The sequence below is a fragment of the Populus alba genome, chromosome 13 (assembly GCF_005239225.2).
Source record: "Populus alba chromosome 13, ASM523922v2, whole genome shotgun sequence".
NCBI classification, from domain to species: domain Eukaryota; kingdom Viridiplantae; phylum Streptophyta; class Magnoliopsida; order Malpighiales; family Salicaceae; genus Populus; species Populus alba.
The window spans coordinates 15,095,899-15,115,680 of record NC_133296.1 but is presented as its reverse complement, the minus strand read 5'-3'; the positions used below and the strand labels follow the sequence as shown (position 1 = coordinate 15,115,680).

Below are 19,782 nucleotides of genomic sequence, written 5' to 3'. Positions count from 1 at the left end.
AGTTAGGTCTTTTTCATTATACTTTCCTGAGAAAAGGGGTCAAATGAGTCCCTTAATTTCCTTTGTCATTAGAAGCTCGTCCTGCATCTGCATCTACTTATATTGAAGAGTAAACACTAAATTATACTGATGAATAGGTTTCTTGATTTGTCTAGTAAGTGAATGTTTTACACTACCATTGAACTACAAGAACAAAATCTCAGTTCATTGATGAACTGGCTATGTAAAATGCAGGTGAAGAACCATAAAATGGCCAGGGAATACCTGGAAAGATAAGTAGTGATGCATTGAAATTGATCTGTCATTATTGTCTGGTAGGGCCTACCTGCAGAAGCTGAATTTAATAGCTAAGAATTTCAGTCTTCATAAAAACCACACAATTACAACAATATTGAAAGTAAACAATAAAGAAGACAGAATAAAGTGATCATTACATTCTAAGGAAAAACTTGGACTGGTACATGCATCACACTTAATTTCCATTCAAGGAAGCTTAACAGACCCCAACTTCCTTGCAACAACACTACATAAATCCAAGCATCTAGGATACTTGCTTAAAAGATAAAACAAATGCAACTAGCATGGCTAGCTTTTTATTAAAAAGCAGCAGCCCACATGCCGTTCTCAAGGGTGGTTTACTGTTGAAACACCACCATTAGGAATTGGAGGGAATGCATCGTCTCCACCTGGACTATAGCTACCAATGCCCGTATGTGGATCATAAGAAGGAAAGCTGGGAGTTGGTGGAACCAGCACCCGTCCAATGCCTGGAATGAGAAAACTGTTGTCAGATATCAGGAAATCAGGTTGTTTCACATCCACATTATTCGGAATCTGACGCCCTGCGAGTACTTGCCCGGATATTGCAAGCAGGGCAACGAGAGCGAGAAGAAACAACTGTGATTTGGAAGCCATTTTATGACTACAAAGCTAGCAGATGAGATATGTTAACTGTGATTGATGAAGAAGTGAGAAGAGTGTTGCTCTTCTTATAGTCAGGATTTGAGGGAGTTCGGTGAACTTTTGGCGGCGACTTAAGTAGCCGTTTCTATTTGGTTAAATCCATACCGCATGAAGATAGGGTAAGCATATACTTTAATGGCTTCCACGAATCTTTTTTTTTTTTTTTTTTCATTTGTGGTTAGTTAAGATATGACAATGCTGTTTTCGTCTTAAAGGCCATGGAATTTTCCTCTAAGAATTGCATGGGAGGCTCTTAGAACTTAGAAGTGCATTGTAAGTTGGTTTGTTGAAACTTGCAGAGCCAACCTTGTTTACCTAATTTTTGGGTCTTATTTTTCATCACCAAGCCTGGCGGCCATTAAATTGATCTCTTCTGTCTCTCCAGCTACATCTCTGTTCTTACGTGACTAGTGAGGGTAGGTGAGGATCTAGTAATGGCATGTCTGCCCATTCCTGTAGCTGTTCATATCCTATGATTTTCCTAGCAATACTGCATTTAATGTTCGTAATGTTAACTTGTATTTCATGCAATATTACTTCAACTTAGTCCTGATGGAAATAGAAATTTTCTCAGATTAAATCTCGTCAAAATGAGTACTGGACAGTCCATCCTCCTTCAGATTGATGTGTTGACAAGAATGCTTTGTTGCAGCCTCCCATTAATTTGAATTTAAAATGATATTGTGGGAAGCAAACTCATTCACCATCTGAGCCAAACCTCCAAGTTATAGAATTTTACATGGAGGTTTGGAATCTGGAGGGTCTTCCACATTACACATGTTATGCATGAAATGACTGCTCTCAGTACTATAACCTGCACCAAAGCAAACTACAAAGTCCTGACTTCGACCGCCATACCAATAAATTATTGCTTCCAATCTCTTGGCACATTTGAAGATGATGTATCAGTGACTAGTTACAAGGGAGCTAGATTCAAACAGGAAGAAAATCCATCACAGACAAGCCAAGTGACGTGTTCCTTTATTCATCACTAGTTTTTTGCGTGAACGCAGGACTTTATCTTCCAACACGATCAATATAAGCACATTCAGAATCTTGACAGAATCAAAATCATATTAACAGAGCTATGTTGATTAGGTTCAATTCTCTGAACAAAGCTGTCTTTCTACATTTCTGTAACATAAAACAAAACAAGAGGCTGTGGCAATCATTTACCAGGGTAAATTTTCAAAACATTATGCCACCAGAACAAAATGACGTTCTTTGAATATAATGGGGCCCCAGAGCCAAAATATTACAATGATGGCAGCCTCTTTTCATTTACGTAGATAACCACAAAAATTATGGGTCTGGCCTTTCCTCAGAAAATCTTGGAAGTTGAACAAGTGAATTAACTCGTGTGACACCTTCCAAACCTGACCAACTCTGATCATCAGCACTCACTGTTTCGCCATCTCCATCAACTTCAACTGCTAGTCTTCCATAAGTATCATTTTCTTCAGCTGACCTGACAGTAAAGTTTCTTTGCAGACATGGCTCGGATTTCTGCCCATCATCTGACTCAGCAGCATTACCAGAATGATTGCTCTGATCAAGAGTCGCTGAAGAAAAACCTTGTTCATCGTAATCAGATTCTGAGTCCATTTTCCCATCCAAAAATAAGCAAACTACAGCACAGTCATCCATCTTTGAAGTTGGGTATTTGAGCTTCCATTCACGAGCAGCTGAGTCCACCAGAATTCTTGCGGCTGATGCCCGTGTTGGAGCAGAGGATACAATCTCAACCACCTCTTCGTTGCTCAAGACATCCCAAACCTGAAGCAATTCAAACTTAATAGTTAGCACACATATATTGCCAAGCACTATCTCAAAAACAACCATAACAAGGTTATAATTCTAGCATTCCAAAATTGCTTTGGCATCATTAGCTTCAATATTGCATTGCTGTTAATCTTGATGAATTTGGATGTTCTTGACAGCGTGTAGGAGCTGCACTGCAACTGTGATATATTTCCTAATAGCCCATTTAGATGTTTTAGGAATTGAATTGGTTCTCCGGTTATACAAATAAATCCAATAACATGGATGAGACAACAGAAGATAGTCACCATGTACCGAATAATCAAAAGGGAACAGTGAACAAAAAATTCCATGCGCCAAGAACATTTCGCTGCAGACTGAAAACTCCAACGACTTTGGCAATACAATCAAAGATAATGCACATGTTTCACAGTCAGAACCTACATGTATGTGAGAAATAAATTTGGAAAAGCTTGCGTGTGACATGATTATAATGAGTCACAGAATAGATTAGGCACATCCTTAACTCATTTTCAATCCAATACTTAACGCAACAATATTTAAAGCAAAACATGGCTGGCCAATGAATGAGTGTGTTACTCATAGCTGGCATAAAATGCCAGATGGATCAAAATCTATTTGCTACTTAGGTTTGAAGAAACCTACAATTCAAAATACTATCATAGCGATCCAAAATCCACATTATAATAGGGACCATCCACCACAATGAGCTTTTGTTCTTATATGCCTTTCAAAAATTGCTATTGCTTGATTGGTATATGAATACACTCAACACTCCTCTACAAGCTTTCCTCTCTGCTACGCAGTATACAGGATATAGAATAATGTCAAAGGCATTCACATATTTAACCACAGTCCATAAATTTTTAGTCAGCAAACAACGGACCTTAAAAATATCAAATTAAAATGATCCATCAACTAGTATCACAAAATAGAAGAAAATCTGATTCAATATTTAACAGATAGAAAAGGAATTGCTAGGAGAAAATATAAGAGGAGAAAACATACACCATCTGAGGCAAGAACAATGAACTGATCCTTGTCTGTAAGTGTCCGGTGTGAAAACTCAGGTATTGATATCACTCCATATTCCTTCAAACAGAAATCCCCAAACGCCCGAGCCATTGCCAGACCAGGGGCATCATCGAATGGTAACCAAACTCTTGGCACTTCAGGTTCATCTTGCAATGCAAAGACTCTACCTTTACACCGCTTAATCCTTTCAGCCTCCCCTGCAGCAATTAGGTTTCAAATCAACTATTGGGTTTGCAAAGATGAGTATAACATCAAAATACATACTAATTATAATGCAAATGACCTACTTGGCAAATCAGGCTTCAGATCAACAGTCAACTGGACTGCCACCATGGAATCATTGCTGTCCTTAGATCCCATGATTGCACGGGAATCCCCAATATATCCCATGAACAGATTCGATCCCTTTAAATTCACAAATAAACACAAATAAACGTATTCGATAAGGCTAAATCTAAATAAATGGGACATGAGGAGTAAGCTATACTTCCTACCAAAGCTAAATGAATGCAATATCAAGAATGAGCTTTAATCCCGCAATACCTGTTTTACAATAGTGATAGCTGTGCTCCCACTGCAGAAGCAGTCCAAATTGGGATGGGATTTCAGCTCTTTATCCATGGCCTTGTATGACTTCAGAAATGTTTCTCTCCACAAAGAATTCAATTTATCCTCGACAGAGCCATCCTTGTCCAAATCCCCAACATCTGATTTCTTTGAATTCCCCATGAAACAGGTTTGACCCGGTCCATTTTGCCTTGATTGACAAGAGTTCAAGAATGACTGTAATTTTACTGGCAGGGCATCCCTCACCTTGCGGGCAACAAGATGGCCATGTGGACCATGACCATCAAAGACACCACAGAAGGTCACGTCTTCAGACATGAAATCCTACAAAGAACCATAGTGTGACCAAGCAAAAAAACCTCCAAATGTCATTAAAAGTTAATCTCAATGGAAAGAATAAAACTTACTTCCCACACAATCATTGCATCCTGGTTTATTCCCTTGCGACCCTGCTGTGTGAATATACAAGAAGTTCGGCTCTTTCCATTGGTGAAAACCCTGTTAGGTATGGATGGTAAATGCTGAAGAGTAACTAAATGATCAGAGAATGTCCTTTTAGTTCTCTTTTGCCCGCAAAAACCGATCCCCAAGCAAGGGGGAGGAACTGGCTCTCCATTGCTCTTACTACTGCAAGTACTCCGACTAGTTGAAACACAAGCCCCCATTTGCTCAACCGCAGAACAAAGAAGACATCCGTGGTGTAAATAATTGAAAAGTTTCCTCCGATTGCCAGAATAGATCTCACATAAAATTCTGAGATTTGCTAGCTAGTCAACCAAGAAAAAGGCTATCCAAAAAACTAAAGATTCCCCCACAAATCACCTTACACCTCGATGTAGAAAAGCATGGTCTTCTTTATCTTGGTCAAATACAATCCATAGGCGATTGCTTGAATCAACGATGGAACCAGCTGAACACGAGCAAGAAGGCAACAGTTAATTGATTGTTAATTAAATACCTTGCTAGAAACCAGAAATGACTGCAAGTAACTAAACTCTCAACAAATCAAACAAAACCAAATTTAATAATCTTCCATGTGACCTTGGAATGGAATATTGTTAAAACGCTGTCCGAGTATCATGTCCTTCATAAGGATTCACTTAATTGTCACACTACTTGGAGAGATATAAACATGTTATTTAATAATCCACAAACTACTAATTAAAAAATTGAAGCCGACAAATAGAGGAGAATAGGGAGCATAAAATTCAAGAACAAACCAGAAAACAAGAAACCTGTCTGTCCTACCTAGTAAAATGCATCAAAATACACTACAATCAAGTCAGTAAAATGGAATATATTTACATGATTCTTAAATGTTTACCTTTTAAGTTCGAGCATCACAAGAGAACCAAAGAAGAGATCAGCACAAAGAGTTGACAACAAGTAGCATATTATTTGGCACAATCTTAATTAAAACCCTCATATTTATGGGGGATCGTCCATAAAAGGCTTAAAAATAGAACAAACTATACATTCTTTTGTAATTAGTTTTCACTTTATAAAAAGCAATTCAGAATAAGACTAGACCACTATTTCAAAGTAAAGAGAGAGGGAGAGAGAAAATGTATAACTTTGAATTCCCACGAGAGAGAAAACCAAGAAGAGAAAAAGCAGAAACAGAAAAGTAGAAAAGGACGAAACAAAGGTACGATTTTGTAAAAGCAGAATCAAAATATGGCCTTAAAAAGAGAATGTAACAAAGACATCAAGTAACCATTACATAATTATCTTTAACATAAACACACAAAATGTACTAGTACTAGGAACTAAATCAAGTCAAGCTCTGTTTCCCTCTTTGGCCAGCCACAGAATATCAAAAAAGAAACCAAAAAACAAAGAGCATAAATTCAAAATTTCCCTTTTTTTTAAACCCCATTTGGTATAGTATACCAGAGAACAGAAAGTTTCAATGTTTGAAAACAAAAACACCCCATAATCCATAAAGCAAGCATCTTTCTTTCTCTTTTGGTTCCCTCAGCTTTCTCAGTAACCAAACAAAGTTTGTTAACGAACACTATAACTTCCATGTGTCAGATCTTTAAATTAAGGGGGTGTTTAGAAATATAGTTATGGTTACTTTATTTTTTTAAATGTATTTTAAAACGTAAAACTAAACATGCCAAATACTAACATTATCTTTAACAAAGAAGGAAAAACACAGTTGTCATCAAAAGACATGCAACATTCCTGAAAAGGGACAGTAAAAACTGAAACAAAGACTGACCTTCAAGTAAATTTTGTTGAGAAGTGAAACAACTTCGGAGTTTAGGATTGGAAGAACAAAGCAAAACCAATATAGAAACAAGTTTTGAAGGTATGAAAAAATTCAGAAAGAGAGAGAAGGGAAGAGTGGTTTGTGTGTATGCATTAATAGCGAGGGGGTGTGGCCGGCAGTAACTGTTGTGTTAAGGGTGTAGGCACAAAGCCCAAATCATGATTTTATTTTATTTTTCTTTTAGATAATTTTGTTGTTGAAGAAACCATCACTCGCATCTCTTAAGCGCGTTAGGATAGATTCATGCCAAAAGCTTGAAGCTGAGATGCAGGAAGAAAGATGGGTGGAGTAGAAGTTCGATATTATGTTACAGCGAATAGTTTTAAATTAATTTTTTGTATTTTTAATTTGTTTAAAAAATAAATATTAAAAAATATTATTTTAATATATTTTAAAATAAAAATACTTTAGAAAATATTTATCATGTTTTTATATAAATATTTAATAGTTAATATTTCAATTCTCTTTTTAATAGTTAATACTTGTGTGTGTGTAGAAGTCAATATTATTTAAATATACGACTAGATACAAAATAAATATTTTTATTTTTATTTTGAACCATAAACACTGAAGATTGTGTCTTGACTTTATTTATTTTATAAATAAAATACTAAGAATTCAAGCAAAGTTTCATGTTAATTGTTTTTCTCTCTTAGCACTAATATTATTTGATAGGTTGAGTATATTTTAAAATTAAAAGTGTATATTTCATGCTAGATATTAAAATGAGAACCACAAGTTTTGGTTTTGGTTTTTGTTCATCAAAACTTTGCATTTATAATGAACTCATGGTTGATGGTATCAAATTAAAACTATCCAAGGCCACTAATATACTAATAGGTTGAAACTTGAAATTTACCAAATTTAATTAGCTAAATGTTTAAAGTTATCAAATTAAATTAAGGAAAAACTAAAAAGAGTTAAACAATTCATTGTTACTTCTATTGTTTTATCCATGTATAATTTTATTATGAATTCAAACGATACAATTTTTTTTTCAATCATAATAATTTGTTTTGATGAGCTCAGCATGGGGTTCTCTAGAAATAAAAAAAAATCATGTTATTAGATTAATACTTGATTTTTTGAAAACATATTTGGATTTGAATTTTGTAAAACTAAGCACATAAATCAAGGATATAATATAAAAAAATAAAAAAAATATTTTTGTTAAAAACACACTAGAGCTGCAGCGTCACCTTGCATCACTGTAAGAAAAAGCCCCTTCAAGATAATTTCAACAACAACAAGAAAGACCATCATCATAGCTCCAAATAAACTACACACGCCTTTCCAATGCAACGACCTTCTCACACATATATTTTTGTCATTTTCATTTAATTTAATTTTTAATTTTTTAATAATTTTGTAATTTAATCCTGAATTTTATCTTAGATAGGTCCAATGAAGGCTTGATTAAGAAGAGAGAAGAAAATAAAAAAGAAAAAGATAAACAATCCAACTCGGTCAGCTCATTGTAATTATGTTTATGATTAAGATTATAAATTTAATAGATTAATTTAGATTAACTAAAATGAATTAGAATTAATCAAATATTTCATTGTTTTTATATCATAATTTTTATTAAAAAATCATCTTAAAATTTATTTGCAATCCAGTCGGTTCTTACGAAGTGAACTTATTACATTATAAAATTATGTTTAAAAATATACTCACAAGAAGATTGCCGACATCTCGAATCCGTGTCCATAGAGTCATAGACGAGCGCAGGCAACGGAAGTAGTGCTTGTCTATTCTAGCTTCAAAACAAGAACTTCGTTGTCAGGTTACGGGTCTCTTGTCACGGCTAAGAGAGTGTGTTTTACACGTAAAGTCGAGCGAGTGAAAGGTAACACGCTCAAGGTTCAAAAGAGGAGGGATTTTGGGCACGTGACGTGGCAGTCTAAGGTGAAAACAAAATAAAAAAATAAATGTTGGGCCATGAAAAAGGTGATTGCAAGTGGTGGAATTAAGCCCCACCCACGATCACTTACCCTCCGTGCTTGCTTTCTGTCCCTTTTCTTTTTAATCAAATACCACCTTTCTTTTCTTAAATTAAATAAATAAAAAAATATATTACATGAATGCTTTAAATTTTTGTAGGTAGATTGGTGGGAAAAGTTGATGGGCCTCGGCTGGGCCTTCTTGAAATTAATATTTCCTATCATGCCTAGATATATGCCATAACCATTTGATGCCCATGCACTCCTTGTACGTTTTATAAGATGCCATGGTTACAATGCGTAATTATTTTTTATTTGGTTTGATTTTTATTGAAAAATAGTAATTAAATCAAACTTTTTAGAAAAAAAAAAACCGAACCAAAATCGATAGATTTTGGTTCGGTTCAGTTTGGTATTTTTGAAAAAAAACCAATTTAAACTGATTTGACTCGGTTTTTTCCGGTTTGACTCAGTTTTTTCAGTTTTGGCTTGGTTTTTTTCCAGTTTGAACTCGATTTGGGTTTGGTTTGGTTCGGTTTGGTTTTATCAGTTTCAAGTTTATAAAACCAAAACCGAACCAAGCCGACAGTTTTTTTAAAATTTTAATCGGTTTTTTTAATGATTCAGTGTTTTCAGTTAATTTTTTTTGTTAATTTTGTTAATTTTCAGTTTTTTTACTTCATATGTAATCGAGTTTCCCTTTAAGTTTAGACTTTTGAGTCCTGATTGCCATTTATTCATGTTTTCTCTCAAATAACTGATGAATTTAAAACAAATATATAAGTTGTGCTCGATTAATATATATATATATATATATATATATATATATATATATATACGAGTATTTTATTAATTTTAAGGTTAAAATTAATAAAATACTCTTAACCAGGTGCTAACCTTCTAGCCCTATATATAGATGCATCATGGCACCAACCATTGGGGGTGAGATGGTGGCTCTTAAAAGTGTAGCTAAGTTGGATGGATAATTTAATATCCTTCACATTGATTATACAACGACTCTAGAGTGCATGGCCGATGAGGGGGGAAAATAAATAAATCCTAGAATACAAATGCAGCCTATGTGGGCTAACATTTTCATTATTATTGGCATGGAGTGGTGTTGGTTTTGAGAATTATTTAGGAGATGAATATTGTGTATATATATTTCACATTAATATATATTTGAAGAGATTCATTATATTTATACTATGCATAATTTTTAAAATATCTCTAAAAGTAGAGTTAATTAGATGCAAATATATATATACATATATATATATATATATATACTTTTTCAAAAAAAAAATTATAATAAACTCAAACTCGAGATCTCAAATGTTTAGCAACACATGCCACTTGTTTAATATAAAATGCTCGCTACTTATATATTAAAAAATTTATGGTTTCAACTATCTAGTAGGTACCCCAATAGTAATAGTTTGGAATCAAAGAGTTTGCTTCTTCTATGGTCTCAGATTTGAGTCTTGTGGTTGTTAATATGATGATCATTGGAAGGTTTGATCGTTAATTTCAGGGTCTGTGAAATTAGTCGAGGTGTGCGCAAGCTGCGCCGAATACCCATCTTAATAGAAAAAAAAATACAGTCTCTAAAGGCTTTGAGCAAGAAAAGGGATTGATATATAGCATCAACAATTCTCATATGGAACACAAAGACTATCCTGAATTCTTGACTAAATTCTTGAAAAATAAAATAAAAAGTATCCTATTTACTATATAAGACTATATTGTTTTATTTCTTTTCTTAATAAATTTATTAATGGTGAAGGTGATGGTGGCGGTAGCGTAAGGAGAAATGTTGATAAGGTCCATCATATATTTTATAATTTTCATCCATTGCTTAGAAATTAAAAATTAAAAAAGAAAAAGAAGAAGTTGGTGAACCATGGTGGCTAGGGTTTTTTTTAGTTCAATAATAAAATTATAATATTAATATTTCTAGAGCTTTTTAGTCATTAAATAAAATATAATAACAATTTTATAAATAATCTGATATTTTATTGATTTTATTTTTATGGGATGTAATGTTTTTTAAAGTCAACTCAACAAAATCCACAATCCAAGTTATAAAACATGAATAATCTCATGAAAAATAAATTAAAATAAATTATAAAATTTAATTAATAATAAATTTAATATTAAAATATAAAATTGCAAAAAATAATAAATTAAAAAAATAAAGCACAGTTAATAGTGTTTTACAATGAGGTGAATAATGAAATCGCCAACTCATTTAATTTTTATTAACATTAATTTTTTTATATATAAAAAAAAACAAGGTAATGCTTACTAATATTTTGGTACGTAGAAGAATTAACTTTGTTTAATATATATGTTTTTAGTGATTAATTATCTGAGATCATATGTAATTTATTACCGTCCTTTTGACATTCCAGATGTGAACTCCATTTCACAGTTTGAAAAATCTGTTCTTTGACAAGCTGCTAAAAAAGATTATTGGATGTGATCAAAACCCATTAAAATTTTCAAAACAATTCAATGTTTTCAATTCTTTTATTATATGTTTGGAATATGTTTTTATTTTGAAAATATATTTAAAAATATTATTTTTTTTTATTTTCATATCAATATATTAAAATCATAAAAAATTATTAAAAACTTAATTTAATATTTTTTCAAATAAAATACCTCGAATCATGAGATATTATAGTCCTAAATACTCGCTTAAATTGACGAACAGTCAATGATGATTATCGTATTTTTCATAGTATGGCTTTTGGATATTTTAATATATATACAGCTAAACCAATCAAAAGAAGATTTTTTTTTTTTATCTGTTTTATTCTTTTGGTGTTGATCGATTTTTTTTAAAAGTGTTTTTTTATTTAAAAATATATCAAAATAATCAGAAAAAAATAAAAAAAATAAAAATAAAAATAAAAAAATAAAAATTTTTTTCAAAAACACTTTTGTAATTTAAAAACAAACAAGTGTGGTGCAGTGTGGTTGAAAATATATTTTGTTTCAATTATAATTTTGTAAGTGTTTAGTTAATTAACACTTATTACATTTTTGTGTAGATTCCACATAAACTTTTTTGAAATCACAAATCTCACTCCATTTTTGGTTTACAATTGATCAATCCTTTTAGTTTTTAGAAATTCAATTTTGATATCAAAGTTTATTTTCTTTATTTTCAGTTTTTTTTTGGAAGAGGAAGAGAGAGAGAGAGAGAGAGAGAGAGTTTTTGCGAAAAAAGAGAGAGAGGTCGTTGAAGATGATTTCAGTAGCCAAAATAATTGAAATTGGTGTCAATTCATTTCTCAAAAGGAGCTTCACCTAGGTTTTTTTGTTCCCTCTCCTTGCATAAAAAGGCAGATTTGACCACGAGAATGTTTTTTATTCGAGTTGATTTTGGTTTATTGAGCTATTGTTTTAGTTCTTTGAGGTCATGAATACATTTATCAAGGTGTTTAGGGGTGTTTTCTTGGTATTTTGGATAAAAAATAAGTTAAAAACATGTTTTTAAACTAAAAAAAAAAAACTAACCATGTTTTTTTGGTGATCTCTGGTCGTTGAATTTTGCACAAAGTAGATGGCGCATCATCTGCTGTCTTATTTAAAAAAAAACTTATCGTCTACCTTGTTAACAAATGAAACACGTGTCCGGCTTATTATTTTTGGCTCAACGTGCTCGGGCTCCTTTTTTTTTTTTTTTTTAAGTTTTGTTGTTTTATATCTGGGTTAAAAATAATTGAGAAAAGAAATAATTGAATCCAATCAAGTTTATGAACCGCTTCATAGGTTTAACATGTTCATTCACAACATTCAAATTATTATTTGTTTTTTTTTTTGTTTAATACCTTTTTGTCCCTTGATTAAAAAAATTAATTTCATCATAAATTATCGATAATATTTTTTCTTATAGCTCAAAACTAAAAAAAACATTATAATTTCATCCTTTGTTATCAATAATTTACTTTTGCTATCTCGACCACACACGTCTAGCATGATTTTTTTTTCCTTTTAAAAAAATGTTTCCTTAAAAAAATCCCACGTGTTTTATTAAATCCGATGATATGCATGACTTGCATAACGAGTTTGTTTGGTTGACTCGAATCACTTAAGTTTTGTTTTAGTTAAGTGTTATTTTATTACCACTTTCATCCTTTAATATTGAGTTAATTAAGAATCAAAATTTTCATTCTATTTTTTTCAAGATTGTCCCTACAACTCTTGCATGTTAGACCAAGTTAACCTAGTGGCGGAGGGAGGGGGGGCTAGCAGGGGCCCCAGCCCCTGCAAGAAAATGCCCCTCCCTTTATAAATTTAATAAACATAACTGAATTTTTTTCTTGGCCCCCTTAAACTATGATCTGGCTCCCTCTAAATGTTTTTCCTTGCTCTGCCCCTGAGTTAACCCATTGTGTTTCTATCTTAATATTAAATAAAAATATCATTTAGTTCATGGTTAAAATCTATTTTTTTAGGAGACATGTTACAAAATCTAATAAAGTAACATTGAAGGATGAGATCAAGAAAAGATAAAGTTTAATAAAGAACCTAAAAAAAGATTAAAGTTAACCCATGTTAATATTTGAAATCCATGATCTTGGTTATGAGTTCAGGATTAACCTCATAGAAGGAGAATCCTAGAAAAAACAAAATAAAATTCTCAATCATAAAATAACGAGGGATGGAATTGAAAAAAAAAGTAAAAAAAAAAAAAAAGCAGATCCAAAACAAAACAAAAGTAATAAAAAGAAAGGGGACCACATTTGATATAAAAATAAATAGAAATGAAATGTTAAGGAATGAAATTGAAAACAGAATTCAAATAGAAAAATAATAAAAAATAAATTAAAATTAAAATAATGAGAACCAAAATTGATATAATAAATATATAAAATCAAATGATAAGGGATGAAATTGAAGAAAAAAAATTAATCTATAAAAGATAAAAAAAAGTAGTAATCAAAAGAATAAAGACCAGATTTGATATAAATTTAAATGAAATCAAATAATAAGGGATAAAATTAAAAAAAACTAATCTAAAAAAGATATATAAAAAAATAGAAATAGTATTTAATTTTATTTATTTATTAATTACAAAAAATCATAATAAAATGAAAACAAGTTCAAGGAAATAAGATTTCCAGAATAGTTAAGTAATTACACTGTGCAAAAAGAAATGAAAAGTAAGAAAATACCCCTTGGTTTTTAATTTGAATTTTAATAATATCCTCAATTTCAATTTTCACCTCTATATATTTTGATATATTTGAAATCAAATTCTCCAGTTACTATTTCCAAGGCCCCCTCAATATTTTGCATACAAATAATACAATAACTTAATCACCCGCAACTTCATTAATTTTAATCTAATTGATTGTTTTTAATTTTTTTTATAAAAATTAATTTTATAAAGTAAAATAAGTAATTTTAAAATTTAATTTCATAATTTTAATTCTCCATCCAAAAAAATTCATTTTATTTTATTTTTATAAAAAGCTATCTGTCTAAACATCCTTTATTTTTTTTTTTCCATAAAAAAGAAACTAGTAGCCTTAAAATCTATTCTTTTTTTTATTATTATTACTTTAAAACCAAAATTTATTATGATATTAAATTTTAACTTCGGTTAGGTTAAAAGTGATTGAAGTTGAGAGTATTGAAGTAATTTTATTAGTTTTATATGTAAAATATGAAAGAAATCTTGAAAAAAAGCAACAGAAGGACTTGATTTGAATATATTAAAGAACATGAAGATCAAAAATAATTTTTTTATCCTTGATGCTATTTTCTCCTTCAGCTAGTTTCATAGTCTCTCTTGTATTGTTCTTAAATACGATATTTTGACTTGGCAATGATGTTTAAATGATACATTTGAGTCCCAATAAATAAATAAATTATAAGCCTTCTAGGCGGCTAGCAGAAGAAAAAACTACAGTTTCCCTCATTTTTCTTTTTCAAGTCAAAAAGATGTATAATGCAAAGAATCAGTACAAAACACCATGATTAAAAGGGGGTGGCAAAGCTTTAACCCTATCTTCTTTTCGAAGCAAATAACTTTATGTTCCAATATTTTAAAATCAAAACTTCTTGAAAGCATGGCCATTACACGCTGGATTACATAGTTTATGGAAGTTGAATGGATCCAAGTTGTAGTCAACGTTGGATTGGGGTCCTAGTTAATTATTATTTTTCCCAATTTTATAAAAAGTAAAGGGGCTACAAAAGTAAAATATTAAAATCATTTTAATATATTACACTATTATTATGAAGGGATGATGTGTTTTTAGATAACTTAAATTAGTATTTAAGTGTTATAAAATAATATAAATTATATACTGAAATTTTATCTAATAGCTTAAGCTATTAGATTGAGATGGTTTTTTAACATGATATCATAACCTTAATAATCAAGCGGTCATGATTTGAATCTCACCATCTCTATTTATTTGATAAAAATTAAACATAAGGTAATATAAGATTGTGCAAGTTTCAAGTCTAAAGGAACTTTTACTTGAGAATGTATATTATAGAATAATATAAATTATATTTTAAAACCTCTTTATCTATATAAAATAATTTTGAAATGAATTTATATTCTTTTTAAAATAGAAAAATAATGAAACATGTCTTCTCCTTACAACTTTCTTTGTTTTTTCTGTTTTGAGATGATAATAAAATGATATCTTGTTTAGAAAAAAAATAGTTAAAAAATATTAAGACGGAAAAAAATAATTATACATCAATTTCAAGTGTGAAAGTGAGTTGGTGTTCAAAGAATTATTGTGTACATTGGGTTGCTTGGCCCAAAAATAAAAATAAAAATGATGGAATGATCTTAGTGGGTTTTAGATGGACTCCTCGACCACATTTGCTGTGATCACCAAAACCTCTCTAACTCTAAATGGGCTTCTATGGGATTGAAATTACATTTGCTCATCTCTACTCGACCATATTCGAGAAATTGTTTTTTTTATGTTTTTTTATGTAGAAAGTATATTTTTAAAATAAAATTAGTGTTTGTTGAATATTACTAAAAGGTAACCTTAAAAAAAGAAAACCACTAACTTCTTAAAGGAGATAATAAAAGCAGGACCCTTGATTCAATGGCTTGATTGCTCAATTGAATGTATCCTCCTACTCTTCGGCCCATCTAAATGGATTTTGGTCTCTAAGACCTTCAAACAATTGTACGTGATTTTAGTCAACATTACTGATTATATATATATATATATATATCTGTTTTTAAAAATGATATTTTTTTAGATATTTTATTAATTATTTTGATATAGTGATGCTAAAAATTAAAAAAGTCTAAACAAATAATTTTAATAATTTTAATGCATATTCAATTATAAAAAACTTTTAAAAAACTTTTCACTACAATATTAAATACACAAATACACTTAGATTTCATTTGATATTGCTATGCACGGCAATAACAAAGGGGCAATTAGAATTGGTTTAAATATGATGTATGAGGTTTAAGAAGTGTTTGAGTTACTATTATCAGTTTTTTTTTTTTAAATATTTTTTATTATAAAATGTATTAAAATAATATATTTTTTTAAAATAATTTTTAACATCATCATATCATAATAATTCAAAAATATATATAAAAATTAAATTAATTTTCTAATTTTTAGAAAAACCCATAATTCATTATGGCGAAGTGAAACCAACTTTGGAGAGAAAGAACTCAGAAAGGTAGCAGGAATACCTTGATTGATTCCTTCCACGTCGTGGACATGGATGCGTGTGATTGAAGGTCATGCATCCGGTTTAGCTTCTAATAACGTATTCATTCAACCTCAAATCATGGCAGATAAACATGGCTTGACAGGGAGAGACCAAACAGGCTGAGTCCTGATTAGAGATGTTGTCCGTTCAGTTTCCTGCCGGTAATTGTGGCAGAAAAGAGTGGAAAGCTTGAAAGAAAAGCAGCACACCACCATTTTATCTTCCAAAACCCTAATTGCCAACGTTATCCATGTCATGTCTGACCAAGACAACCTCAGCAGATAATTAATTATCCTTGTCATAGGCATGCCAATGAGTTGATCTAGGCTCAATTTAAGGCCATTTCATTATAATTAGAAAAAAAAAAAACAAATTGTTTCTTTATCAATCAAATCTTCCAAAGAGATAAAAATGTTCCTTTCGATATTTCCTCATGATTTACAAATTGCCAAAAAATAGCTCAATTTTAGCCCATTCTTTCAAAAAAGTTCTCCCGTCTTTAGTAGAAAATTAACCAAACAATTTGAAGGATTTTAGATAGCGTTTAGTTCTTATCTTTAACACAGAAAAGATAGAGATAACGATGACAGAAAAAAATCACGTTTTTTTTTTTTTTGTTTGTTATGAAATAACAAAATTCACTTTAAAATTGCAGGGATATTTATTTTAAATTTCTGTCTCTGTAACTCCAAGCAAACATGCATATTTTTGGTATTTTTTATAATTTTTTTTAAAATATATATTAAAATGATTTTCTTAGATTTTTTTAATTTTTAATATTAAAATTATAAAAAAACTTTTAAAACATTAATTTAATATGCTTTCAAATAAAATATATCTAAAAATATAAACTATGATAGTACCAAAAACTCATTGTACTAGGCCGCCATGTGGGTTGAAAAAACCAAGTTATTCCGACTATCAAACAAAAACTCTACATTTTAAAAGAATAATCGTGGCAAACTTTATACCAAACAAATTAAATTTGAGAAGGGTTGGAACATGTGATCACCAATTAATTGAAAGTTGGTAAACCATCTTAATCTCTCGATTATCCATATATGAATCACTTATGACTTATCCAACAAAGATATATTATTGAAATGAACAGTTTCTATTAACATCAAATCAAAATATGATTCATTTAGCTAATTTAGAGTTGGTTTGAGAGTAAGCGTAACGTAATTTCAGAAGAATTTTTGATATTTTTTTATTATAAATTAATTGTTTTAGTATTTTTAGATTATTTTGATATCAAAAATTAATTTTAAAAATAAAAAAAATATTATTTTAATATATTTATAAGAAAAAATACTTTGAAACATAATCTTTACCACACTTCTAGGCACTTAATGAGATTGAAGCACAATTCAATTTTGTGAGATCAAATTACAAATATCCATGCTGTACAAGTGATCAAAATTTCTTGGAATGACAAATTTTATCATGGCCTTTACGAAATTTTACCCTTGCAAACAAGATTCAAGAAATGCTCAAGGTAATTATGTACCTTTCACTTGTTTCCAAACCCTTTAGTCTTAGGTTATCTTATCTTGAAGCTATGTCATTCCCTACAAGGGAGAAAAAGGACATATTTTGGCACAGGTTATAAAATGATATTCTCATATAGTAATGGAGTAACTATATCTAAAATCCCAAAACGGGAGGGTGTTGACATGCTTGCAATATGCCTGCATGACTATATAAATTTTAATTGGAAGAAGTTTTTGGTTGGAAATACATTAAAATAATATATATATATATATTATTATAATAAGTTATTTTTGATATTAGTACAATAAAATGATCTAAAAATACAAAAAAAAAATCAATTTAAAGTTAAAAAATAAATAATTATCAATTTTTTAAAAAATATAGTTGAATTGCAATGCCAAAAACCATCTCTCTTTAATTTCAATAATTTATAATGAAGTTTTGACTCGTTATGGAAGTCACTTGATTAGTCCCAACTTCATTGCTAATTGAAGGCTAGAACTAAGGGCTTAAAGAATATAGATTAGGACTTTGAATAATGAGGTCATATTACCATGCTAATTACTTGTATGCCTTGAGTTATTAAAATATCCCCCCGGTGATAAAAATAAATAAATAAATAAATAGATCTTTTAGTTTGAAATTAAGGGTTGAATTGTACATACATTTTCTTTAAAGTAAATTTTCTATAAATTCTTTAATTTTTATATGAATAATCTAATTTATTCTAGATTTGAAAATAAAATTCAATCTCTATGTACAACAATTAATCCCAAAATACCTATATATATATAAAAAATATATAGAAATAGAAGTGGATAATCCATATTTAATATAGAAAACGTATGTAAAACATTATCTTCTCGTAGTTTAATCCAACGAGCCCCTATGTTCTAATCCCTTATTTGTATCCTTATCCATACAACACGTTATCTACTCAACCAATCTACACACACTATAGTGGTCAAATTTTTAAATGTTTCATTGAATTGAAATAGTAATTGGAGACCTACAAGTTATTCATATTTACGGTTCCCACTTAGCAAGTCTTTCGTGGGGATTAATGCTGGATGAACAAGTTGTTACAAATTTGTTAATATTTTTTTTTAGAAGTGTCTATAAATACGTGTTATGAAAAGAGATTAGAATAGATTTTTTATATATATAAATATTTTATATAAAAATAATTATCATGTACAGTATACTCCACTCTAGTATTGTACACAACCCTAGAGATATAAATACAAAAGATGGTTGCAACTATTAGCAATTATTGAAATTCATATACAAATCATTCTCTAAACTTAACTATGTGGTTGAAATTATATTTTTTATTTAAAATTATTTGTTTTATGTTTTTATATTGTTTTGATATGTTGATATTAAAAATATATATTTTTTAAAAAATATTATTTTAATAGATTTTTAAAGGAAAAATATTTTGAATCGCAATTATTGCTATATATACTCCAAATATTACATACCACAACCAAATTAATTGATATTAACACTATTCTTGGCCTTGTGATAAAAATCTCATAGGAAAAAAAGTTATCTAATATGATAATTAATTAGGAATAAATTTTCCATCTTTGGCATGACTTCATACCTTCGGATAGATCAATCTATGCCCTTTTCCTTTTTTTACCAGCGATTGTCTTAGGATTTGTAGGACCATCTGGGATAAAGAAAAGGCTTTTATAGTTGAGATTTACTTTAAATTACGATTAATCATTAATAAATGAGACTCGACATGGGAAATCTTATTATAATTACTATAAATTGAATTTGCTAAACGCCCCAGCCCCCAACTACTTACAATCAACTTTATTAATCGATTCACAAAGAGACTCTATTTTTTTTCACTCGATCCTCCTCAAAGATTGATAATTCCCACTCAAAATCCCCATGAATGCACAGATTTTTAGTGTTTGGAATAAATTCTAAGAGATATCTTGATCTTTGTAATAGATTGATGGGCTTCGTAAG

General features: G+C 30.1%; 1 protein-coding gene across 3 annotated transcripts; it reads right to left on the bottom strand.

Annotated features, from left to right (window-relative positions):
- Positions 1 to 2,019: 2,019 nt before the first annotated feature.
- On the bottom strand, positions 2,020 to 6,845 carry LOC118028148 (probable protein phosphatase 2C 52). Of its 3 annotated transcripts, none has more exons than XM_035031685.2 (6): positions 6,575 to 6,845; positions 4,755 to 5,257; positions 4,324 to 4,671; positions 4,068 to 4,185; positions 3,754 to 3,977; positions 2,020 to 2,739 (listed from the first exon to the last, which is right to left on the bottom strand). In XM_035031685.2, exons 2-6 carry the CDS (start codon positions 5,010 to 5,012, stop codon positions 2,266 to 2,268), a joined length of 1,422 nt encoding a protein of 473 aa, XP_034887576.1. In that variant the 5' UTR covers positions 5,013 to 5,257; positions 6,575 to 6,845; the 3' UTR covers positions 2,020 to 2,265. The 3 variants fall into 3 exon arrangements, with proteins under 3 accessions (XP_034887576.1, XP_034887575.1, XP_034887577.1); XM_035031684.2 differs by lacking the exon at positions 6,575 to 6,845 and adding an exon at positions 5,672 to 6,527; XM_035031686.2 differs by lacking the exon at positions 6,575 to 6,845 and adding an exon at positions 5,389 to 5,649.
- Positions 6,846 to 19,782: the final 12,937 nt, after the last annotated feature.